At 37.8% G+C, this 25999-nt stretch overlaps 3 protein-coding genes and 1 long non-coding RNA gene across 23 annotated transcripts in view; 2 read left to right on the top strand and 2 right to left on the bottom strand.

Moving 5' to 3' along the window:
- The first annotated feature begins 83 nt into the window (after positions 1–83).
- Positions 84–6094, top strand: ACTR8 (actin related protein 8). 3 transcript variants are annotated; one of them, XM_032447346.1, is made up of 13 exons: positions 84–274; positions 360–530; positions 690–800; positions 1059–1163; positions 1410–1583; positions 1721–1814; positions 2164–2296; positions 2613–2766; positions 3079–3174; positions 3595–3735; positions 4126–4390; positions 4533–4592; positions 4707–4822. In XM_032447346.1, the coding sequence occupies exons 1-12, from the start codon at positions 158–160 to the stop codon at positions 4541–4543; spliced, it is 1572 nt and encodes a 523-aa protein (XP_032303237.1). In that variant the 5' UTR covers positions 84–157; the 3' UTR covers positions 4544–4592; positions 4707–4822. The 3 variants fall into 3 exon arrangements, with proteins under 3 accessions (XP_032303237.1, XP_015730664.1, XP_015730663.1); XM_015875178.2 differs by having other exon boundaries at positions 4500–4592; XM_015875177.2 differs by lacking the exon at positions 4533–4592 and adding an exon at positions 5483–6094 and having other exon boundaries at positions 86–274; positions 4707–4870.
- LOC107319877 lies at positions 5810–8278 on the bottom strand. The gene is made up of 3 exons (XR_004308846.1): positions 8197–8278; positions 7220–7312; positions 5810–6369 (listed from the first exon to the last, which is right to left on the bottom strand). It is a non-coding gene; the product is annotated as an uncharacterized LOC107319877 (long non-coding RNA).
- Positions 8279–8473: 195 nt separating this feature from the next.
- CHDH (choline dehydrogenase) lies at positions 8474–20622 on the top strand. The gene is made up of 8 exons (XM_015875180.2): positions 8474–8562; positions 12450–13263; positions 13691–13842; positions 14346–14475; positions 15152–15286; positions 16602–16744; positions 17245–17347; positions 17812–20622. The coding sequence occupies exons 2-8, from the start codon at positions 12510–12512 to the stop codon at positions 18228–18230; spliced, it is 1836 nt and encodes a 611-aa protein (XP_015730666.1). The 5' UTR covers positions 8474–8562; positions 12450–12509; the 3' UTR covers positions 18231–20622.
- Positions 18471–25999, bottom strand: part of CACNA1D (calcium voltage-gated channel subunit alpha1 D) — a 140275-nt gene continuing 132746 nt past the window's right edge. For all 18 annotated transcript variants that reach the window (XM_015875171.2, XM_015875161.2, XM_015875167.2 and 15 more), the window contains 4 exons: positions 25062–25225; positions 24217–24338; positions 23259–23537; positions 18471–22305 (listed from right to left, as the gene is read on the bottom strand). In XM_015875171.2, the coding sequence (XP_015730657.1) occupies positions 22012–22305; positions 23259–23537; positions 24217–24338; positions 25062–25225 (859 nt within the window). In that variant the 3' untranslated portion in view covers positions 18471–22011. The remainder of the gene's footprint in view (positions 22306–23258; positions 23538–24216; positions 24339–25061; positions 25226–25999) is intronic.

Below are 25999 nucleotides of genomic sequence, written 5' to 3'. Positions count from 1 at the left end.
TCTATGAACGCCAACTGTTCATAGAGAAGCACGAGCATCCACCCGCCCCCTTGCTACTCGTCCGAGCTGTCCGGGGGGCGGTACCTGCCGCAGCCCCGCCTGTTCCGCTCCGAGCCGCCGCCGGGCCCAGCTCGGATCTTCCTGGCAGGCCGGGAACATGACACAGGCGGAGAAGGGCGAGACGGAGAACGGCAAAGACAGGGAGCGTGAAAGAGAGCAGCGCGGTGGTAAGAGACCCATCGTCCCCGCCGCCGTGCCCGAGTCCCTGCAGGAGGTGAGGCTGTACCGGCCCCTTTTAAAGGCCCTTTTAAAGGAGTGCTGCGGGGCGGCCGCTCACTGGCCTCGCTTTGTGCTTGCAGCAAATCCAGAGCAACTTTATCGTGGTGATCCATCCCGGCTCCACGACCCTGCGCCTCGGGAGGGCCACGGACACGCTGCCCGTGGGCATCCCCCATGTCATCGCTCGGAGGCACAAGCAGCAGGGCCAGGCGGCCTATCGGGACAGCTGGCTGCTGCGGGACGGCCTCAATGTAAGCGTTGCCCGTGTGTCGTGATGGCTTTGACAGGAGCCGCCTGGACCTTCAATGCAAAAACCTCTCCATCCCTCAGTCTAATTTAATTCAATATTTAATTCAGCAGTTTTCAGGCCGTGCAGCAAGTATTTATGACGTGCTGTTTCTGTTGCTTAGAAACCTGAAAGTACAGAGCAGAGACAAAATGGCCTAAAAATGGTGGACCAAGCAATATGGTCTAAAAAGATGTCAAATGGTGCCAGACGTATCCCGGTGTCACCTGAACAGGTAACTCCTCTTGAAATAGTAATAAATAGTTTGTTTGTGTGCTCATGTGGTGTAATGCTATGTTTTAACGCATAAGAATAGATGTGCTGTATAAAGTATATATGAATAGCGTCATTGTGTCCCTTATGTCCAAAGGTCTAAGAAGAAGATGCAGGTTTAAAATGGATTTTCACCGTGGATTGTTGGGGGTTGTCTGTTTGTTCCTTTCATGTATAAAGAGTGTCTGGTAAAATAGTGTTTGATTTGATTACATTTCAGGCCAGGTCATACAACAGACAGATGCGGCCGGCTATTTTAGATCACAGCTCTGGGGCCAAGTGGACAAACACATCTAATCATCCTGAGGTTTTGGTAGGAGAAGAGGTAAGATTCATTTCCTACCTGAAATGAGGCTTAGTGTCATCCTTTAATTTAGCTGCATATTGAAGAGCAATTTGGACTTAATTTAGTCTGTCTTAACACAATACAGCCCTGCTAAACAGAAAGCTACCATATTGCCATTGCATTAGGCTCAGTGCTGCTGTACAGCAAGTTCTGTCTGTTTCTGATACATTTTTCCATTATTTATTATGAATATTGGGGGAAAATAAATTCTTCTCTTATTTTCAGGCACTGTATGTTAATCCATTAGATTCTTATAATATACATTGGCCTATTAGAAGAGGGCAGCTCAATATCCACGCAGGACCTGGCGGCTCCCTCACTGCAGTATTAGCAGATCTGGAAGTTATATGGTCACATGCAATACAAAAGTACCTGGAAATACCACTGAAAGACCTAAAGGTGAGCTACAAACAACTTTATGAGGGCTGTATCCTATCCTATCCTTGCACGCAATACTTTATTTCTTCAAAACAGGTATTCAATCATGCAGAGAGATAGCTTAATTTGAGTGCTGACTTTTTCATTCTTCATTTCAGTACTACAGGTGCATTTTACTAATTCCAGACATCTACAATAAACAACATGTGAAAGAACTGGTGAACATGATCCTAATGAAGATGGGCTTCTCAGGTAAAACCATATGTAAGCAAGCACTGAGTGATTAATAGCATAAAGACTTTGTGGTGTTTGTTTGTTTGATTTTGCTTTAAGGAAAGTTTATCCAGGCTGGTTTCAGCTAGATTAAGTCTGGCAACAGTATCCTAAACCTTACAAGATAGGAATGCACAAATATAGGCATCCATATTTTTTTTGGCTTTTCCCAGAACTCCAAGGCCCTGTGCAGCCCCTTCTTCATTTAATACACGGAGTCAGGCTGTTAGCAGGTTTTAAAAGACATTAAGGTGTCCTTTGAGTGTCAGAAATGTAGCTCTGGAGCTTGGTGTAAATTGAATATATTTTTTTTTCCTAATGTTGCTAGGAATTGTGGTGCACCAAGAGTCAGTCTGTGCTACATTTGGAAGTGGTTTAGGCAGTGCATGTATAGTAGATGTGGGAGATCAGAAGACAAGTGTTTGCTGCGTAGAAGACGGAGTTTCTCAACACAACACCAGGTATCTCTTCACGTGCAGAATTATTACAAGCATATACTTAATTACTTACCAAAGATTTTACTTAGTAAAAAAATAATAATACTTCTATAGAATTGAGGATTTTGTTGTTATTGCGAGCTGTTCAACAGGATCATTATGGTACAGTATGAGCCTTAAAGAAATGATGTCTAAAAGAAGAAAATGGTGTAACTGATACTGTGGTGTACAAACTGTTTGGAAGCCATGATCACAATACATGTAAAACACTGTACTGCTATGTATACCACAGGAGAAGGCCAGTACTTTAGAAAATAATTTATTTTCTTTTATGCTTTAGGATCTGCCTTGCATATGGAGGATCTGACGTGTCAAGGTGTTTTTACTGGCTTATGCAACGAGCAGGTTTTCCATACAGAGACTGTCAGTTAACTAATAAGTTGGACTGCCTTCTGCTTCAGCACCTAAAGGAGACATTTTGTCACCTAGACCAGGTGAGAAGACAAAGTGATGTATTCTCTTTGTAGAATGCTGCTTTGGGGAAACTCTGTAGGAGTTTACAAATGCTTTCTAATTAAAAAGTGTATAAAATAATCAAAACGGGGCAAACAGTTCATAAGATGCTACAATAAAAACATTTTTAAAGGAGCTGAAGAATAGGTAAGTGAAATTCAGAGGCTGAAGTGTTTTGTTACTTTTTGTTATTATCCACAGTTTAAGTTATGCAGAATTTAAGCTACACATCTTAATGTAGATATGTAAAAATATTTATTTTTAATTTTTAATTTTTTATTTTTTTACTGCAGGATATTTCTGGATTGCAAGACCACGAGTTCCAAATTCGGCATCCAGATTCTCCAGCTCTATTATACCAGTTTCGATTAGGGGATGAAAAATTGCAGGTAATTTTTGTAAAATGAACATGTAGTATATTCACACTTGGTAATAGCATTAAAATGAATTGCATTATGTATGGATGTACCTAATGAAGCGGTAGGAGGTGTTCTAATAACCTTAACCAAAATGACTGTCATTTCAATTGAATGTTATGATGCTTATCCTTCAACTGCAAGGAACTGTGCAAGCATTTCATTCTGTAACAAACAACATTTGAATTACTTGTACATAACACATTGCCAGAACCTGTAAAGTCTACGTACACAGGTATAAGTTTTAAAACACACATGCAAAATTTTTATGAATCTGTTGGAAAAAAAGACTTACTGCAAGAAAACTAAGATAGAACAAGCTTTTCTTCTGTATAGTAAATTCCAATTAGTAAAAATATACATAATAAAATGCCAAATCTCTCATTTTTTCAGGCTCCAATGGCTCTGTTTTATCCAGCAACTTTTGGAATTGTTGGACAAAAAATGACAACTTTGCAACACAGGTCACAAGGGGACCCTGAGGATCCTCATGATGAGCATTATCTGCTAGCCACACAAAGTAAGCAGGAACAGGTGTGTAAGTGCTTATTTTTTCCTCCACGAAGTATTCTTTAATTCAGGAATAAAATAAGGACTCATTGCCTCATTTCAGGGACTGAAGTTTATTATCTGGGTCAACAGCATAAAAGAATTAAGTCTAAGGAATTACAAGTATCTAGAAAAAAAACTTAATCTAAGCTGTGTATTTTCAGTCTAAAGGATCTTCATATTAATGGCATTGATACATCTGACAGATTTGAAAGTAAAACCCTTGTTTTGATATAAAGTAGTAATGTTATGTTTAACCTGTCTGTGCAAAAAGGTAAAGAGGTGATGTTTAGTTATTATATTGTTCTGTAATCTGCTGAATATCTTTTTCAGTTTTTCATAGTTTAACAGTCAACTTGTATCCTTACTTTTAAGTCTTCAAAAGCTACAGCTGATAGAAAATCCACATCAAAGCCTTGTACCTTTGAGGGAGACGTGAGAAGCCAAGTCACAGAAATTACAGAGAGGATGTACCCACAAGAAGTTGAACTGGGATCCTCCCAGAGTGACTGTATGATATCTGGAAATGATTCAGAAGAACCTATAACTGCACACATGTCCAGAAAAACAGCTGTTTCTCAATTTGAAGGCAAAGCCTTAGGCCTTGACAAAGCCATTCTTCATAGTATTGACTGCTGTGGTAAGGATTACATTGTTACGATTCTGGGAACTATGCTTGTCAATGCAGATTATTTATGTTGACTACTATATTAAAGGAAAGTAATACATATATCCCTTAATTTTACCAGCTCTAAAGGTAGCTGCACTATTCCTTGTTACAGCATATTTTTAGAGTGCTTGAGCTTGGTTATGAAGCTCCAAGAAACAAAGAAGTTTTAATAGTAAGCATTTCTCAGTTTCTATTTGATTTGACTTGCACTAAGTTCTTTATAATAAAATAGAGGCACTGTTAACTTCTAAATATATGTATTTCTATATGCATCCATTCATTCCAGCATCTGATGATACAAAAAAGAAAATGTACAGCTCCATCTTAGTAGTGGGAGGAGGCCTTATGTTTCATAAAGCTCAAGAGTTCCTTCAACAACGAATTCTCAACAAAATGCCCCCATCTTTCAGAAGAGTAGTTGAAAACGTTGAAGTCATCACAAGACCTAAGGTATATATCGTTAACTGATAGCTAAATGGTTAATCAATTATAATTGAGTTCTTCAAAAGATAATATAAAATTCTCAAAACCACAGATCAGTTACATTTCTGAGGAGATTTAGGTAATTAAAGGTAAAGCAAATTTACTGGTGAATGTGAAGGCCATATTTCTAAAGAATCAGCATGGGTTCCTGAAGTTAACACAATTCCTTGCTGAAAGACAGAGGTTATTTCTGTTTTGTTTTTTGATTAGCAATGTAAAAGTATGGCATAAGTAAGTAATTTGCTTTAATCAAGCAAAATCTTTAAAAAATCCAAGCATGCATATTTTTCAAAGCCTTCAGCCTGCCTGCTGAGGGCAAGATTTTCATGGGCATGCCTAAAAGCCGTATTTAAATAAGATATTAAATACATATTCCTCCACAACCTCCGATAGTCTTTCCATATTTTTAACTCATTATCCTGAAGAAGTTTCTCTTACATAATTTTCAAAGTTTTTTCTCCTCCTCTCACCCCCATGATTCCAAGTGATGAATACAGTTGGAATAAATAGGATGCAAGGCTTGAGAGCTGTGCAAAAAATCAGACTAGTGACTGCATATAATCCTGTTTTTGAATTCAGGATATGGATCCTCGCTTAATTGCATGGAAAGGAGGTGCTGTCTTGGCCTGTCTTGATACAACTCAGGAGCTGTGGATATATCAGCGAGAATGGCAGCGTTTTGGTGTCAGAATGTTACGAGAGCGAGCTGCATTTGTATGGTAACAGATATGTTTACATAGTTAACTAAAAATTCAGTTCCCCCACATGCCATTGTTTTTCTGTTTTGTTTTTCCAAGGCACTGGAAAAAAAAATGTATTGATCTTATGCTGATATTTCTCTTAATAAAATTAAATTGAACTGAAATTTTCTGGTAGCAGTGCAGAAGTCTTACAGAGTCCATATTATTTCAGTATCACTATACTCAATTCTATTTTGAGTTGTGTGCATTGAATTCCACGTACAGAAAACAACCTTCATCTCATTAAAGTTAAACAGTGCAGGAATATGAGGTATCAGGTGCTAAAATGGTAAATATTAAGCCAAGATTGGTTCCAGACATGCAAGTAGATACACAGAATCAGCAAGCGAAGACTGCAGTCTGTGGGATTAATGTTTTATTACAATTCCTATGCTAATGTTACCAGAAGATGAAATTGTTGTAATAAACCATCACTGTGGTAACCATGAAAGGGAGAACCTAAACTTCAGTTGCTGTTGTAGTTTCTATAATAAGTTGTATTATTCAGTGGAAAAACATCATTTTCAACTTAAGTATATTTTTCTTGCTTGTTTTTATCATTAAAAAAATTATTAGCCTTTCGTTATCCTTGGTATTTACCTTTTCCCTATTTAAAAATAACAATATAAAATGTGTGCCCCCAATTTTACACCATCACCTACCTTCCTTCAGCCTGGCCTTGCACAAGAGGACAGTGAACCTGATAGCAGACAGCTGGTTCAGCAGCTGAAAACCAATTGAGCATACACTTAAAAAGCAATTTATGACTATCATCTTACTTACTCCATAAATGGTAAGCAGCCACAGCCCCTTTGAGCTGTCTTGCACAGCTGCATGACAGGATCTCCCCTTGAACAGGGGCACCCCTTGAGGTTACAGCTGCACAGAGATAAATCCCTTACACCCTGATGTCAAGACCCCTTGCCAGTACAGATCCTCTGTAAGTGACTAATTGTTTTAGGCTTTGTTAGCTTCACTAAGATTATATCTTAGATTGATTGTGCACATATAATCCCTTAGACATAAACCACTGACCAAGTCTGGGACTAGGAGTGGATTCAGCCACACCTAGGCTCCTTACCTCCAAGGTTCAAGGAGGTTAGAAAGCAAGGGTATGAACCTCATGGCTCAGCAGGAGGGCCTCCTGTATGTTTATGTTTAACTCTACCCTCTGCGCTGTAAATATTCAAGTGTATCCATGCACATTGTATCTTAAGTCACTGCTTAAGTGCTACATTGTACTGCCCTCATAAGGGAGAAGCTAGAATATATTTATTGACATAATATAACGTTTTTTCACCACCCATGGCGACCCAGAAGAACTACTAGATTTCTTCACATAGCCAGCACCAACAGCCACAGAGGCTTCTTCTCCTTATTACTAATCCTTAGTTACAGAAGTTCTATTTCTTGTTTTATCTTCTGTAACAAAGGCTCCCATCAACCTCAAATCAAGCTTCAAATCCATATTTGCAACTATAAAGTATATTAATGTATTAAAACACTTCATAACGTAACATTGGTTAATATAGTAATTACAGGAACACCAAAGTTCAAAAGAAGTGAGAATTCTTACCTCTATATCAGCTACCACAGTAATAATGCATACAACCACAAGTAGAGCAGAAAGAAGAAAAAAATCTTCCAGCTGAATTGACTGTGAGGATTTCTGGGGAAAAAGAAAAGACAACAATCACTGAACCAAGTCTTGCATAGCTGAGAAAGATACCTCCAGTTAACTAATTACTGAAGAGAGCTTTTCTAACGTCTGTATCCAGAAGAGAAATTTTGCTAAAAGGTAACGCAAAAGAATCAATCATTGATTAATCTCATTCTGACCAAATGAATTTGGTTTAAAACTATAATAAAAACAAAATATCATCTATACAAGTAACATAACAGTGAAGTACAGGTCTGAGAATAACCAGAGTTCTTAGACTGTCTCCAGAGCTTGCTGGTCATCCCTGTTGATTTTATATCAGTGGAAACATGTTTCCTACTGTGGTAGTATAGGAGAATTTCAGAGACTATGCTTTCAGTGTATTATGATTTAACAGAAAATTACATTTTTATTCCTGTTTTTTCAAGTACTTCATACTTTTGACACTCATAAAACAGCATTAAATATTCAAACCCAAGACTAATTACTCTAGAATTCGCTTCTGTCTCTGTTTTATAGACAGTAACATTTGGATTCCACAAAGTTCCCGAGTGGTGCGTTAATCTGTTTAATAACTAACTGATTAAATGGATTTCTGTGACAGGCACCATACACCCTGCAGATGGCAGCTTATGACCTAGCAGCGTTTGTGCTGCAGAAGGGGACAAGTCAGAAGTGTTGGTCAGAAAGAGACACAGCTGTTGTATGAGTCCAGGTACTGATGCCTGGAAAGTTACAGGATAAAAATACCAGAAAGCTTCAACAGGTTTAGAAACAGTGCTTACTCTTAGTAATCTGCATACACAAATGTGCAAGGATTTAGTCTATTGAAAGTACTTTATGCCAGTAGCTAAACTAAATCCTAAGGCCATGGAATATAGGAGAAGACTCACAAGCAGGACTTCGATTCTGTTCAGCGTGCAGGCAAAGACGGCCTGATGATGCTATTGAAGTGTGGTTCCCCTGCTCTCCAGATGCCCGCCTGTACACCTCGTAATTACCTATTTCAGTACGACTTCTGTGATTCTGTGAACTTATGAGGGTGCGTGAGGCGGACTTTGCCCCGCAGCTGCTCGTACTGTTTCGAAACATCGCTGAGCTCCCCCGACAGACTTTCCACGACGGCCGAAGAGCCCGACGTTCCTGCGGACACAGCTGCAGGCCGCCTCCCCCCCAACAAGCCGCTCCCCCTGCGCGGGGTCGGGGGCGTGTGACGGGATCCGGCTCCAGCCCCGCGTCGCCTTCGCCGTAGGAACAGCGTGAGTGGGGCCGAGAGGCTCCGAGCTGGAGCTGCGGGGAGACACGAGGTGGAAGGGCTGGGAGGGGGCTGCAGAGGAAGCGGGACCGTGGCGGGGTAGGAATGGAGGCGGGGAGGGGGGTGAAGCCCCGGTGGCAGACCCCGATGTGCCACGTCCTGCCGAACGGAGGCCGGGAAGGAGCTCTGCGGGGATTGAGCTGTTGCTCGTGGCCTCAGATCATGGCCGTGCCGCACCCCAGGCCTGCCGAGAAGTTTGTGCTTAGAGCAGGACGAGCTGCATCAGCCTGAAACGTCTCCCAGCTCTTCTGTGGGTGGATGAACTCACAGTTACTGGAATGGCTGAGGGCAAAGTTAGTCCAAGATAATTCCACAGTGCATGAACTGAAATGACACACACGGCCAGCAGTGAAAATGCAGGCTGCTGCTTTACCTGAGGTGTTGGTTGTTCCTTTTGCACCTCCACATGCAGGGCTGGTGAAGGGCGATGGCCAGGAAAGGCCTCACAGCTCCCAGGTGTGTGTTGCTGGACATCTCCAGCTGAGGGATATTTCACCTGGCCCTGGTAAAACAGAAGCAGGAGTGTAATATCAGCCAGTGAGGGTTTCCTTTTGGTTTCAATGTCAGGAGGAGCTGGCATTCATGGCATTCAGGCAGGAGACCCATAAGCAAATGAGCGCATGGGTCATGCAAGAACTGTTCATTAATACTAATGTACATATCCAGCTATTTATGTTGGATTTATATTGAAACAAAATGGCTTGAGAGTTGATCTCTGCACCTTCAAGCTTTAAAGCACAAGAAGTCATGTATCACCTGCACACTGATTCTCAGAGTTACTTAAAGACTGTTGTCTGCCCTCTTCCTATGCACCCTTCTCAGGAGAAAACAGCCTCATCTCCTATAGTACTCAGCTACTCTTGTTCTATTCTAATAAGTTCATTAACAAAAAAAGAAAGAAATCCTTTGTAGGAAAACATGAAATAACATGTAAATATAGATGTGGTGAATTTACTTGATGGAGTAGATTCAAACCATCACTTACTTTAGTAACTTCAAATGAGCATTGAATCATTTGAATTAGGTGAATGAGACCCAATCACCCAACATAAGAGCTCTGCTCACTTTTAGCTACCTAATGTATGATCACATGTACTGTGCTTACATTGTAACAATAAAGTTTTCCTGCTGAGGTTCTCTAGCTCTTTAGCCAGGTAAGAACACTGTCAACAAAATCTTTCAACAATATTTACATGTAAAATAGATACATTTTTTTCAAGTGAGTTCAAATTATGAAGCTCTGGTGCAATAAATGAATGTACTTTATCTTGCTTTATGCATTTCTGCAGAGCTGTTTACTGACTGATAAGGAATCTTTTACTATGAACATAAAAGAGTCATGATATGCAAGAACTGAGATAAAGTCTTGCAGTAATATCCAGTAAAGCCTAAAAGACACTGTTTTGTTGGTAGTAACCACAGAGCATTTCATTAGAACTGAGCTGGTTAAATCTTCCTATTTCCACATGTTTTACTTTGACAATTACTATAATATTTAACAGAGGTGGCCATAAAGCTCCGTCCTGTATAAAATTTATACATGGCACACCCAGCAAGTTTCAGACAATTGTACCTACTGAGATAACAACTTGATTATTACAGATACAGGTAAGAAACCAACCAAATCCTACTTTCATTGAAACAGATTTTTGGAATGTGATATTGGCAGTAAATTCTCACTCTTAAAAGAGCAGGTTAAAACTGAGGGAAAGTTTAGAAAAGCAATTGAGTAGGTTAAATTTTGCTGATGTTATTCTCTTCAAAGAAAGACTCCTGCAAATTTCCCCAAGACTGTAAAAGAATTTAAACAATGATAAAACTACTTGTGCACACAAAGCTGCACAGGTTATTAGAGAGCAAAGTATCATCATGTTCTAGTTTCAGAAAGCAATGACCCCTTCATTATAAGTTTGAATTGCTCTGTGAGCTTCAAAGCATGTACATGTGAGAGCCTCTCAAGTAATTAGCTTTTTAAAGGGTCTGCACTTCAGTAATAGTGCCCTAGAGTAAGGCAGGACAGAAACAGTACTGTAATATCTGTATTGCTTTTGGAACGCCATTTGAGTTAACATCTTCAGAAGATCAGTAACTGCTGCTTGTGCTGTAGCAAACCATAGAACTACAGACTATGGGCACTACCCTCAGGTCTTTGACACAGATTAACTCCAGCTGAATATGATTCCAAGGATTCTGCACAGTTCACCCCTCTTTATCACCAACAATTAAGTAGGCCATGGCTTGTAGCCAGCAGTCTGGTTAGAAGACACAATAACACTTAATGGCATTATAGATTTTATGCCAAAATCAATAGGCTAATATTTGTTCCAGAACCTAGAAACTCTTCCTGCCTGATTAGGAAGCATCTTTAGTATTAACATCAAAGGAATTTTGCTTCTTCAGGAAAGAAGCTCAAAACTTTACCTCAATGAATCTCCCATATGAAATAAAAAGACAAGAAAGAAGTAAAATACCTTGTTAGATTGGGATGAAGCATCTTTCCCAGATGAGCAGGGCCTAAGCCCATATCATAATAAAATCCTTTAACACATAAAACCTTTCTACCCTTCTGTCTTCTTCTCCTGTAACACAAGAAACTCTCTTCCCCTCCAATAATCCTTTTAATATTCTTCACCTGTAAAAGGTGCCCTCCTACCTTCAGCTGGGATCCATTTTGAACTAGCCACATGAGAATCAGGTGTGTGACCTGCAAGGCTAAACTGTTTTCACACACAGATGTGTTTTCACATTCGCGTTGTGGGGCTTTCAGGATTTGTACAACCTTTTGCAAGCTTTCTTAGTGAAAAAGATTGTGCTTATTCCCCCAAAAAAATGTATTTGATATCATACATGTAAATAAATACAGTTCCTTATGGAAGACTTAAAGTCATTTGTTAGATACTGCATCTAATTTTGCTATGGATCCTGGGCTTGTGTGTGCTTTCACAAACTTGAGAGGTTTCTCTCACAAAAACTAGGTTGCTGTCCGTGGAATCTCCAGCAAATCCTTAGGAGCTGTGGGCTAGGAAAAATTAGATTTTACAAGCCTAGGATATTTAACTGTTTTTACTCATTCTTTGAACAGGAGTAATGGTTTCAAAGGGAGAAAGCAAGAGAAACACGTTTCAAACTGGCCAGCAGTACCAGTACTTATGACATAAAAATGAGCTATGAAAATCTTGCATGTAGTCCTTATACCTGAACTGCCTGAACACAGCCAAACCTGTGCTGTTTGCAAGGTCAGCAGGCTTTCTGAAGGTAAATGATTGCCATTCCTACCAAGCATCAGGACCTGGTGGTATCACATCATAGCTGTATTCAGAACACTCCTGCAGGGTCTGGTTTCAGTAATAAGGGAGATGTACGAGTGTTGCTTTTACCTACATTAGGAGACAATCTTCAAAAACAGTAATTCTGGATTTCCAGCTGAATCTTTTCCATGGTTATAGACTGACTATGCAATACTACCGACTCACAAACTTTTAGGGGAATTTATGCAATTGGTGTTTTTCTTACATCCTTGTCCGCCAAAGGCAGGTAAAGAGAGACTACTCGGTAAGCAATTTTTCTATCCTTCACAGTTTTGGCAAATACTTGAAGGTATAAACCAGAAGCAAAGCAAAACTGAACTACATATAATATCAAATAGCATGCCACTCAAACAGTGCCAGTTTCAGAGTAAATGTTTGTTGTCTTATTGGCCTTGTTGTTAAACTTTTGGATAGTGAGAATGAGCAAAGTACAGCATTTTTACCTGAAAATGATAGGTATTTTAGAGGTTACACACTGTACTAATGATTACATTTTAATTTGGACTTTTTTTCTTTTCCCTAGGGCAAAACTGGATTTTTATTTTTATTTTTTAATTCTGCAAGAGTGGTGTTATTAGTTAAGATGTCCTACTTAATCAATGGAGTTCAACGTTGCTGTCCTGTGAATCAGATGCACAAAGTAACAGGAGCTGTGTTTAAAGCACGCCTAGTAAGGAACACATGGGGCATCAAGGAGCAACAATTAAAAATCTCACGTGCATTGTCTCAGCTTAGTTCTGAAAAGACAAACTCTTATGATTATGTCATTGTTGGAGCTGGATCAGCAGGGTGTGTATTAGCCAACAGGCTGACTGAAGACCCTCACAATACCGTACTGCTTTTGGAAGCAGGCCCTAAGGATACTCTTTTAGGTAGTAAAAGACTACTGTGGAAGATTCATATGCCTGCTGCATTAACTTATAACCTCTGTGATGAGAAATATAACTGGTATTATCACACAACTTCACAAAAGCATATGGATAACAGAATTATGTACTGGCCCCGAGGAAGAGTGTGGGGTGGTTCCTCTTCTCTCAATGCTATGGTATATATTCGTGGGCATGCAGAAGATTATAATCGATGGAGCAGAGAAGGGGCTATAGGATGGGACTATGATCATTGCTTGCCTTATTTTAAGAAGGCACAAACACATGAACTGGGATCAGATCAGTATAGGGGTGGAAAAGGACCTCTTTATGTGTCAAGGGGGAAAACAAACCATCCTCTTCATCAAGCATTCCTGGATGCAGCTCAGCAAGCTGGGTATCCCTTCACAGATGATATGAATGGTTATCAACAAGAAGGATTTGGCTGGATGGACATGACTATACACCAAGGTAAATCACAAAGGATTCATTAAGGAATTTGTGTTTCTGACTCACCAGAAGTACTGAAATAATTTTAGAATACAGACATAATCTGCACTGAATGCTGTTTAGTTGTTTGGATTGATGAACCTAACTCTAAATTTCACCTACTCATTTCACAGCAACTTGCTGTCAGTCTAGAGTGTATTTCATTTAAAAATACATTGGCATGGAGATCTTGAGTTAAAGGTAAATTTGGGATAAGAGATTTTCAGAATGTCATTGACAAGTTTGTTATGTTAAAATAAAATGTCTAGTTGTATATATCAAATAATATTTGCTTTGAACACTACAGAAGAATGCTTTTATTGTGTAAACATACTGATTGGTATTGGTGAAAATCTTCAAGAAAACATAGTGCAACTATTTTGATTTTAAATTTAAGTATACATTGCAGGTAAAAGATGGAGCACAGCTTCTGCTTACCTTCGTCCAGCCATATCACGCCCTAATCTGTCAGTTACTGAGAGGACACTTGTAACAAAAATCTTGTTTCAAGGAACAAAATCCATTGGTGTCGAGTATGTGAAAAACGGACAAAGGGAAAAGGTAAGATATTTTTGTTTTCCAGTATGAAAGACATTATTCATAGCAAAATTTATTAATAAATAAATGAAACAAGTAGGTATGTAGTACAAGTGATGTTTTACTCTGTAAAATGTCAGCTTCCAGTGTATGATTCTTTGTGAGTTATTTACAGTAGGTGATACTTCAGTTGTATTGATTTAGAGATTGTCTCCATTTCAGAGATAACAGTTTGTTCAGAACTGTTTTTCTGAAATACCAGCATTTCAGCACATTCCGGTTTACAGAGATAATATACTGTTGGTTCCAGCTTGAAACATTGCATGACACATTACACAAGTCACAGCTTGTCTGCTTATATTGAAAGCTTGATCTTAAAGAAAACTTCTAGCAAGGTAGTAATACATCTAGAATAAGAAAAATGTGAGGGAGGGTTACCTAATCTCAGAATTGTATCTGAGTTGAAGCTCACTTAGTTTCAGGTCAAGCTTAATAACATTAGGATTTTTCTGCTCATTTTGTTTTAGGCTTTTGCCACTAAAGAAGTTATTTTAAGTGGAGGTGCCATAAATTCTCCGCAGCTCCTTATGTTGTCTGGGATTGGCAATGCAGACGATTTAAAAAAACTGGGGATCCCTGTTGTATGCCACCTTCCTGGTAATTGTATTATTTCTTTCCACCTTGTATCTTCCTAAGGATTCAATTCAAAGTCTATTAAACTGAACAAACTCATGAATTTTGGTTGTCTTTGTGTCAGGTACTACCAACAGAAATCAACAGTGTTACAAATAAGTGAGACATGCATTGATTTTGGAACTGAGCAGTGTACCCCTACAGTTTCTCTGCTATGTTTGATAGTGGAAAATGCCTTTCTGAAAAATGCTACTAAGTGGCTTTAAAATAAAGCTGCATACTTAGAATTTAGAGTTTTGAATGAGGAGTTTAGATCCACAAGAGACTGTATCAACTCTCATTGTCATATGTTAAAAGATGGAAAGAACAATATGAACTTCTTTAAACTACAAAATCTGATACTCTAATCAGCAGTCAGATCTGGGAATTTTAGAACAAATTATATGTCTGCCATTTAAGTTACTATTTTTGTTCTAGTTATGCTATGCTTGTTTAAAACCTGATTATGACGTGAGCAAAGGGCTGATGATATGACTCGTGGCCTTGATTCTAGTCATCATTGCCCTTGGGAGATGCTGGATTAGTTTCCATTTATGCTGTTTTCTGGTAGCAGATTTTGAGTATAACTGCTCTATGTGAAATAAATTTATTTTCTTTTTCCTTTCTTCTCCTTCCTGCCCTTTATGAATCCTTTAATCAGGAGTTGGCCAGAACCTTCAAGATCATCTAGAAGTGTATGTCCAGCAGAAGTGCACCAAACCTATTACTCTATACAGTGCACAAAAGCCAGTTAACATGGTGAGGATTGGTCTGGAATGGCTTTGGAAGTCTACAGGTATGAAACAAAGTATGCGATTCTTCAACCACCAATTGCTTTAGAATTATTAAAGCTTTTTATCTGTGAATTTTGAAATCTGGGAAATCTTCATATAAAATTATGTTATATCTTTTAAACTAACTGGAGTTTGCAAAGGGCCTTTTAAATCTTGGTGGCGCTGATAAAAGCTTTGTTAAAAATAGAGAAAAAGATTTTATTTAAAAATAGATATTGCATGGATAAAAATGTGCTATGAACTGAATTATTTTTCCTAATTCTTGTCACAAAAGAATTATTTTGTTGCTTCAGGCAGAATCCTTGAAAGTAACTTCTGTTAAAAATGTCGCTCTCATTTTATAATCCAGCTTCATGTTACAGTAATCCAGACTTTAAAAAGAATCTATCAAATAATCCTTGAAATCATTAAAATAGTTTGGCCAAACTCAAAGTCTTCATCTCTTGCTGAATCATTGTGTCATAAGCTGGCCCACGGTGATGACTTATGCTGTGTATGTGTGGCATTTTACCATGGAAGTAGTGGTCATGGAGGGATGAATCATGGTTTAAACGCATCTGAAAATAACATAATAAGGGGGATATAGTAGTGTCTTCATTTTTCCCCTTCAGGGTAGGCACTGTGGATGTCTTTGCCTATTACATGTGACTGATGGGATAGCAATGTTTCTTCTCTTGAAGCACACAGTGCAGTGATATCAGGATGCTGCAGCTGGTTCCATCCACATCTAGCAGATTCCCAGTACTGAATCTGCCTCTGTAGACTGCAGGCAGTTCTTCTGCCAGTTACACTGTGGTAACTGACACATCTCACTGTGAAATAACTGGAATTTCCAAAGTAATATGGAATTATACTTACCTAGTGATTAAGAAGGAAGTGAAATTAATACACGTTGTTTCCACTGCAAGCTGTTCCTGAAATGTTTGTATTCTTAGCAGTTTTCACTGTATGTATGAATTGTGAGGGCTGCTCTGAAAGTAACACCTCCTATTTTATGATGTTGGCCCATGGTGTCAGAAGTGGACTGGTAGTATGGCAGCAGACATTGAACCTTCCCACCAATATCTTGGGACATTTTGTTGCTGTGTGATAGATGGCAGCAGAGAGGCAGTCTCAAAAAGTGAAAAAAAGCAAACACGTAATTGAATTCCTCTATGTGATAAAAATAGCATTGTAGTTTCCGTGGAAATAAATAGGAGGCATTATTTTTGGTCTGATGAACATATTATCTGTAGTAAAACTAATTAAAAAGAATTGAGTTTCTGGCTTTTCTGAGATCTTGTAATGCCATTTTATCTCTCATTTTTCACTCTCTAGGTGAGGGAGCCACTGCCCACTTAGAGTCTGGTGGGTTTATCCGAAGTCAGCCAGGAGTTCCTCACCCTGACATTCAGTTCCACTTTCTCCCTTCTCAGGTGATTGATCATGGTCGGGTTGCTTCCACAATGGAAGCTTACCAGGTGAGTTTTTTAAGAACCTATTCCAGTAGTGTTCTGTAGTCCCTATAGGAAGTAGATCGCTGTGGTCATTTGTGATTTGACTGTACGCTGTGAAATACCTTTTTCAGCACAAAGAGTTGGCTTAACCTCCTGCATTGGGATAAAAGTAAATGATAATTATTTGATATTGCTACCAAAATTATGTCGCCTTTTATCTCTGTAAATGTGTTTAAGTAATTGCACAATTGAAGTGCCATAGTACTGTTCATCAGAGCACTGTAGTACTAGATTTTATACAAAAATAAGCCAAGGTGTTCTCTGTTCCCTTGCAGTTTTGGCAGAGGTTTAAGGTAGAATATATGAAGCTACTCATCTGTTCATTGGCATAAATCCAACCTCCTTTTTAATATGTAATTTTGATCCAAAAGTCTGTGTTAATGGTGAGAATAAAGAAATAGAATGTTCTAAATTTGGAAATATATCTGGTGGGATTTTGTCATGAGTATAGAGTGGGTTTGCAGGTTCACGTAGGACCCATGAGGAGCACAAGTGTGGGCTGGCTAAAGCTGAAGAGTGCAGACCCAACGGACCATCCCATCATTGAGCCTAACTACATGTCAGCAGGTAAAAGCAGCTTCTCCACCCTCTGATGACAACTTATTTCCTGCCTGATACAGTAGCAGATTTTCACATCTACTTGAAATCAGTTCAGAAGTGAAGGTTGGTGTATTGTCAGATTGTATCAATGAGGCCACTGTACAAAGTTCTACTCAGATACAAAGAATTTCTTGCTGGGAATGCAGACAGAGACACGTAGTAGATCAAAACAAAGAGCATCTTTCCATAGCTCACTTATTCCCTTTTGAGAGCATGCAATATGTGTAGCTATTTTGCTCACAATGAGTATAAATCTATGTTGTTGGTTTTTTTTGTTGTTGTTTTTGTTTTTTTTTAATATTTCTATTTTGGCTTTCAGCAATAAAGAGACTTTCTCTTTACCCTTCTCTCTTTCCTGCTATGTTTTTTTTTTGTTTTTTTTCTGCTATGTTACAATGTACTTAGAGCCCTCTTATTTTCTCTTCATGCAGAGAGAGATATTTGGGAATTCCGCCAGTGTATCAAGCTGACCAGAGAGATCTTTGCTCAGAAAGCTTTTGAAAACTTTCGTGGACCTGAAATTCAACCAGGAAACCATGTTCAGTCTGACAAAGAAATAGATGCCTTCATAAGACACAAGAGTGATACTGCTTATCATCCTTCTTGCACTTGTAAAATGGGTCAGCCTTCAGACAGCACTGCTGTAGTTGATCCCCAAACAAAAGTAATTGGTGTTGAAAATTTGAGAGTAGTAGATGCCTCAATAATGCCCAGTATAGTCAGTGGGAATTTGAATGCCCCTACTATTATGATAGCAGAGAAAGCTGCAGATATAATTAAGGGGCTCCCATCACTTCAGGAAAAAAATGTTCCTGTATATAAGCCCAGGACCTTGGAAACACAGCGATAAACACCTTTCACATTTTTACCACTTTTTCATCTCTTTATATCTTACATTGGAAGGGCCAACAAAAACAAATGCCATAGAAAATAACACATCATAGTAAGGCAGCTATTAATTTGGTCCATTCTGATATATGATTAGATAATTTTTTTTTTTTTTTATTTTTTTTTTTTTTAGTATCAGTTGGCTCAAGCTGTTTATTTTAGTTAGACAGGAAGAGATCAATGTGTGTTACTTAGAAAGTCCTTATGGTATGTCTCATTATTTAAAGTAAGAATTTTAACTGTTATGAGATTACTACCCAGGATTACAGCTACTCAGTAATTCCCACATTCTGCAAAGTAAATGCAAGCATTTATGTACTTACAGGCCAAAGTAGTAAGTAAAAGAATTCATAGAAGAGACACTTAACATGTCCAGAATTTGACAGACATGTGTTTTTTATGGAAAGAATGCATAACTTACAGATACTTACTAGAAGGTGGATTTTGCAATACTTAGTGCCCTTAACTTTGAAAAAAAGACCTAAAATACATTTATCAAAAATTTTTTTTTCCTAATAAATGCAGAACTAGAACTGATATTTATAAAAGCATGTTGGAAAGCTGGACTTTCCCCTTGCTTTTTTTTTTAATTATCATTTTTTCCAAGAAACACAGTAGAATTTGCAATTTAAGCTCATTTAGTTGTGCTGCTTTACCTTGTACCACATTAAGGGATCCACAATCCCAATAATTTCCATAAAGCCACTGATCTTTGCTCAAAGATGAGTGCATGTAAATATACTCAGTAGTGACCAACTATCAATCAAAATCCATTAAAAATATTTATAGCTGAGGTAGCTTTAAAATGGAAGTTCCCTTGAAATAACTATATTAAATAAGATATCAGTGATATGAGGGGAGATCATTTTGAATTCAAAGGCAAACAACTTACTCAGCAAACCAATGCTGTACTTCAGTTAGGACTTAAATCTTTGCTTACTATCTTCAGATAAATCAAGCAAACACATGATCTTCATGGCTGTTTCTGTGTGTTTCTAACTTACTGGTGCTGAACTGAAAAACAAACAAAGGAATGAAAATAATACACCTAAAGAAACAAAATTCATTAACTAGAACTAAATTCATCCAATTGTATGGATTTGTTAAGTATTCCAAACTAGCTTCGGACTAAGAAGCTGTTGAATTATAAAGCAAAACCTGATACAACACGAGCACCTTATTACAGTATTCTCACTTCTAGTCTATATTGTTCTGTCATCCAACCTCCAAAAAAAGGACAGTGTTCAAATATGAGTATATTTTGTATGTGCAATTTTTAAGTGAATATAACTTTGCTTAGCTGTATTTAACTCCTTGCTAACAGACAACTATAATGCTTTCAGTCAGTATGTTTGTATGTAAACAAATCTGGGAAATCATGATAAATGCGTTAATTGCTGAGATCACTTTCATTTCTTTTAATGGAATGATGGCTACGTCTCTGTGATTTATTCTACTTTGCTCCTGTAAGCTGAGATGGGTAACAAAATGACTAGAGTGCGCAACCCACCCAAGTGACAGAAAGGCACAACAGATTTACTTTTCACTTCTTAAGCGGTGCTAAGTCAGATTTGCCTGGTTGCTCCCATAGATCTACACCTCTGGGAACATTAATCCCCTGCAGTGAACAGCAGGAATACAGCCCTTGTTCATACAAATACTCTAATCACTTCTCCTTTCTGGTTAACAGCAATTATCCATGAAGAGCTTGCACACTATAGAGCCATAGATTAGTTATCAAATTCTATGTGTTCCTTACCATTCTCCAAATGGTGCAAACAGAATTTCACTTTTGGAGCTTCCTGGTGAAAAACTGTGAGTAAAAGGAGTCCCAGTTATAATAAAATTATTACACAGTTTTATTTTGAAGAACATTTTGCATTTGTTTTAATACAAAATGATTTAGGTCAAGAAAGAATTTACAAACCTTTAAGTTCTTATCCTGGCATTTGAAATAAGAATGATTTCAGAGGAAGTCTGTATGCTATTCATAGGAAATCGTCATTATGTACAAAATGTTTATTGACATGTTTTAAACATCACATTTGTAAAAATGTGAACTGGATTGCTATCTAGCATATGAACTACAGGTAAAACCTGATAATGCAACTTGTTAGAACAAGTCATTGTTATCCAGTGCTAACAAAATAGATCGTAGCTTTCAGTATTTTTTGTTTTTCCTCCAAGGTCGTATTAGCCTCAAAGTCATTTCAGGGTTTTACTGCATTGTGAACAATATCTCAGCCCTCTTTTGATTGCATAAAAATAAATCTCTGAAACAGTACACATGAAACACAAAGGTAGAGGCAATGAAGTCGTATACTTTGTAGATCTTTTTTTTTTCTTTCTTTTTTTTTTTTTTTGGTTCTTTGAAGAATCACTGAATCATATTTCTTCTTTTTCTGAGCAAAGTAAGCAGTACTGAAGTAAAGCATTCTCCTTTACCTATGAAACAGTTTCTGTCCCAGATGCTTCCTATCATAGTAGGGTACATAGATAATGTATTTTGTCAAAACAAACTGTCCCATGACCAGTAGTGCCCTGGCATGAACTTGCCAATATTTTAATGATTTTAATATTTCAGTAGCATGGGATTAATACAAAAATAAAATTACGGCTTATTTTTCAATCAAAATGTTAAAATAATTTCAAATCTTTTCCCTTTCCAAGTATAAGACTGCAAATGGTCAACTGTGCATCCCTTACACACAGAGATTCATTTGACACTGTTATGTTAAAAAAAAAAGTCTGTGTGGTCAAGTTCAAACTTGACATTTTATCCCAAAAAGATTTACAATGAGAGGTGGCTCTATTTAAATATTTATGCTATAGATCTATATATTCCAAGTAAAAATACTCATATCTAGAATTCTGTGGAGAGTTACAATAATTAGGGTCCATAAATATTGCTGCAGTTCAATTACGGTACAATAATTACAAAATATAGAACATCTCTTTACAAATACAAATCATTGTATATTACAATTCATTTACAATAATTTCTACTATATAATTTTTAGCAAACTATCTTATCTATTTCTACTTTAACCTGGTTGCAAGTGCATTAGTAAGAATGCAATTATTCCAGTATATTTTGCCCTTAACGTGATAGTCATAAAACAGACCATCTGAATGATATTTCCCTATGTAAACTGATGTTACATATGACAGATTATTCTTTATATAACTTCTTTTTCCAATGATCTCTAACAGGTAGAGCATGACAAACCATGTTTTAGAAGAGCATTAAGAAAAGAAATCAGGAGGCAGGTTTGAAAACAGTATTAGAATAGATATGCAATGGATAGCTGATATGCTCTTGGGTACTGAGGTAATGACATTATTGGTTGTCATCACTCACCTCATGTTGTGCTGGACTTACACATTTTCATTAACAAAATCCTGCTTTACTATGAAGGACAGCAGCACAAGGTTGAATGACAGGCAAGATATTACACCTCAGAATCCCACTCTAGCCCTCAAAAAACTGATTGTCAGAACCTGCTTCTTTTCAAAATAACCTTATTCCTACAGAGAAACTGAAGATCCTGTGGGAAGAGATGATGTGCTGCAGCTCTGATCACATTTCAGCAACCCGGAGATAATCTGTTTATTGGTTATGGCTTCCTTGAGGTGTGACATCACTTGTACAAAACTTGATCAGTTAACCCCAACTAGTGCCTAGCATCTTTAAACTATGAGGCACTTTTTCTGTTATTTAAAATCATTTCCCTTGCTAAATACTATAAGCTTGTAATGCATATCATTTCATCAGCTAAGTCTTCTTCATATCGTCCTGGTTCTGGTTCTTCGTCACTGTAGCCAGGACCAAAATCTTGAAGTTCATAATCTTGTCTGCTTAAAATGGGAAACATATCCCCATTGGTCCCATTGCTGATGTTTCCATTGAGAAGATTACTTGCTGCACTTTCCATCTCATCGATAGTCATGTCACAAGCATCAGCAATCTCGTGTTTTGTAGCTGAAACAAATTTAGGGTCCTTTGCATACCTTCCTAGGCCTTCAGATATAAGTACCTGGCAGATGGAGAGAATGAGATATAAAGCAGAATTATGGAAGAAAGGACATATCATAAAAAACATTTTTCATTTGTAGAAAATTCTAGAAACTCCATGCTAAATTACAAATCAACAATCAAATGGCTTCAGTCTACACTGTACCAGTTGTGTGGCATTGTAATTGATAATGCAATACATGTAGCTGTTGTCATTAGAAACTTAGGAGGAGTCTGATAAACATAGGACAGCAGCTAGTAAATCCCAGATGAGAAAACTGGGACAAATTGCTGAAACAGTGTTCTAGATACATTCTAGGTATTGCAGAATACATGGAAGAAGGATGCTGAAGTCCCATTTGGAAACAGTGTTTGACTTGTAGCAATAGAAAGAAATGATAGACAGAAGCAAGAACAGTAATTGTCACACTCATAAATGCAATATGTTACTATTATTCATACAAAAGAATTTCTAACATTCTTTAGTACACCTGCAAATCAATCCTTGTTGTCTTTATTCACCCCCTCTACAGCCAGTACACAACTACTTCATAGAGCTCTTGTTCTTTTAATCAGACTACTGTAAAAATGGATATCTATACATATAAAATAATATCAATAAATACATGGAAATAAAGCAGAGAAAACACGTGTATTCATAATTGGCTCTTGTGAGAGGATATTTCACAATTGATCATCATTGGCTAGAAAGCTTAAAGTTCATTTTAAATCCTGTCCCTGATATGTTCCCAGCTTCCCTTCTACTGATTTCTTGCAGCCTGACTTCCTGCCCTCTGACACTGATGCTGTGATTTTGGATTCCACTGATCCTTTACAACACGGCAACCAGGAAGTTATCTTTACTATCTTTACTTAAGATCAGTTTCAGTTGAGAGTGAGAATACCACATTTTGATGGTAACACAAACACTAGGCAGACATTCTTGATGACTTCAGAGATTTCTGTAATACTTACCGCTTCTACCAAACTGTCTGCACTCCTCTGTTTGTCACTGTGTTTATGCCTAAAGTCATTAGGTACTGTTAAATTGGCTGGTGTAAATGTTCGGTAGGAGATATCAGGGTCGTCTGTGTACCAGGAGCTCCTGTGCAAGGAAGGCAGGCTACCATTCATATGTTCTGTAGATTGGTCCCTGTTGGAAGGGGTTGCAGGTGGGGTAGCCCATGAACGTGTGGAACGACTTGGTGAATGTTTATGAGCTTTACTGGAATCCAAACCCGCAACAGCCATGACCTGGAATGAGGAAGAATTTTTAAAGTTAGTGATTTCAGACACTCCAAATCCTACATGATCCTGATTTCAGCACTTATCTCCAACCAATTCTTCAGGCAGCTGCTGTGCAAAGTTAGTATTTTTTGATGTTCAGAGTCATTTAAAAGAGGAACCAAACTGCAATTAGTAAATAGAGAAAATAAAATTGTATATTTTTAATTATAATTAGTTTATGTACCTTGCTTGCTTTGGCCTCTGCAGAAGAGAGACCTATTCAGCATCCAGAATTGTTTAAAGACCTCTGCTTGGGGTTGCAGCAGGGAACAGGAGACTTGTGCCACAGAAATGTTTTGGTTGCTCATATGAAACTAAACTATTCCACTTGACATGAAGTAATTAAAAACATTAATAAACAATTAACAAGACCACATGACACAAGTCCTACTTCAGATCAAGTAAACAGACATATATAGCGTGTAATTAAATTCAGCTATAGGAGAAAGAATATGGATTTATTTATATTCATTATATACTGCCTATATACTTATTAAAAGATCCTCATGCACTAGGAATGACCACCTAGTACTTTCTCTACTCATAATCCTTTAGTACAGTTTCAAGCAACAATGAAAGTATAAGGTACAATATAGAAGATGGAAAGACGTAATTCATTACTAGTTAAATAAAGACCTGGATTTACCTGCTGTTGCATTAGGTGAAGCGGTAAAGCAGTGCGATGGTGAAAATTTGGAGAGAGTGGGATATCATCTTGACTACTCTGTCGGCGGAGGCATTCAAAATTAAAGGACGATCGTCTATTTGCTATGGAGAAAGCATAATTGATTAGGAAAATGGAGCAGTTTTCCTCAGTGTCTGTTGTTTCCAGAATTCCACTGTGCAACAGCTATCACACAAAAAAGATCCTACTGAGAAGAAAAGGACTTTATTCTTTCTTCACCATACTTCTAAATTCTTCATTCAGATGAGTCAGATTTCCAAAGGAAAAACCAAATCCCAGGTTTACAAATAAAAAACCCTCAACCCCACACCATTAAGCTCGTACTTGGTTCTGTTTTCCCTGCAAATCACTGAAATTCAGTCTCTAGTGCTTACTAAAACAGTAGGAGATATACAGAAGTAATCTCTGTCATTAAGAAGCATGGCTGTTAAGGGGCAGGGTGGTGCCAGCAGATGAGCAATGCTGCACATCTGCGAGTGTGAATAAGGAAGGCTCAGACTGAATCCATCTGATAAATGTTTCAAAGAAAACTGAAACTTCATTCTACCTTCATTTACCAGTTCATGTAAATCAGCAATTACACTGATTGTTTTCATACTATTGGAGCAGTGAGGCAAGAGATATTTGGCTAATTTCTATGTCAGGATCTGTAGATTCTGAGCATCTCTCAGAAATCTGCTGGCAATATTCATCATGAAATGTCACATTTGAAATCCAAGTTACAAATAAGCTTTTTGAACTGGAAAATATTTTTATGAATTCAATTCATTCTGGGTTTGCAAACAGATTGTTCTTAATGTACGTACATGCTGGTGTTGGAGGTAGCAGCCGTCTCCTAGGAGATCTTTTTGTATCATAACAGGTCTGTGAATCATCTTCCTCAAAAAACCCATGTGGATGATGGTAACCTTTTGGTCTCTCAAAATCTGAGTCATGGCAGTGATGTCTACAGTGGTAATCATACACATGCCTGCATTCAAGCACAGTATAAAAAAGATTATTTCAGAGTTTCTGTATGTTGAGCCATTTAGATTTCTTCTAGAAGATATCCGAACAAAACCAGGTATAACTACATCATGTAATAACATGACTCAGTTTTGAAATCTATAGTGTATATACAGATTTGGAGGCAGCATACAGTTTTCTACTAGTTTAATTACATAACGTTGTCAGATGAAATGTTTATCAAAGTATATTTGAAATGAAGTTATTCCTACCAATACCAATTGCCACCCTGGTGGTGGAGCTCAGCAGTTCAGGAAACAGAACTCAGACTTTCACACTCTTGGAATTTCTTTAGTCAAAAATCAAATAGTTCAAGGTTATTATTTGGCTGCCATTATCATACAAAAGATGAATGTCCTGAGAATTCTGTAAAACTCAGCTGTTATGCAAGACTTAGCTTTCATGCAGTCCAACACGATGCAGATTAGGATGCCAATCCTAAAACCCCCAATTGGGTTATAAAGCTGGAACCCTGCAGTTACAGCACAGAGCCTCAGATCAATACAAGTTTCCATATTGCGCAACAATACAAATGTGAAGCAGTGCCAGCGTGCCAACTGAAATGCCATCTATGATGTTTCTATAAAGAGTATGGAACAAACCATAAAAACCATCTGTTTTGAGCTCATAAAGGCCAGGACAACTGTAAGAGTGTTGTGTGTGTATTAACAAGACAGAAAATGGTGCCAAGATGAGGATGATTAATTAAGTAATAGAATGAGAATTATCAAAAGAAAGA

This window comes from Coturnix japonica, chromosome 12 (genome assembly GCF_001577835.2).
Source record: "Coturnix japonica isolate 7356 chromosome 12, Coturnix japonica 2.1, whole genome shotgun sequence".
Lineage (NCBI taxonomy): Eukaryota > Metazoa > Chordata > Aves > Galliformes > Phasianidae > Coturnix > Coturnix japonica.
The sequence above is the reverse complement of the archived record's forward strand: the minus strand, read 5'-3'. Positions and strand labels throughout refer to the sequence as shown.

Excerpts from the sequence above, each read along its gene's own strand:
- ACTR8 (XM_015875177.2), top strand. The coding sequence starts at position 158 with ATGACACAGGCGGAGAAGGGCGAGACGGAGAACGGCAAAGACAGGGAG. Across the intron at positions 4,391-4,706 it reads TCATAGTATTGACTGCTGTG|CATCTGATGATACAAAAAAG; the intron begins GTAAGGATTACA and ends CATTCATTCCAG. Across the intron at positions 4,871-5,482 it reads AAGTCATCACAAGACCTAAG|GATATGGATCCTCGCTTAAT; the intron begins GTATATATCGTT and ends TTTTGAATTCAG.
- CHDH (XM_015875180.2), top strand. The coding sequence starts at position 12,510 with ATGTCCTACTTAATCAATGGAGTTCAACGTTGCTGTCCTGTGAATCAG. Across the intron at positions 13,264-13,690 it reads GGACATGACTATACACCAAG|GTAAAAGATGGAGCACAGCT; the intron begins GTAAATCACAAA and ends TATACATTGCAG. Across the intron at positions 14,476-15,151 it reads TGTTGTATGCCACCTTCCTG|GAGTTGGCCAGAACCTTCAA; the intron begins GTAATTGTATTA and ends TCCTTTAATCAG.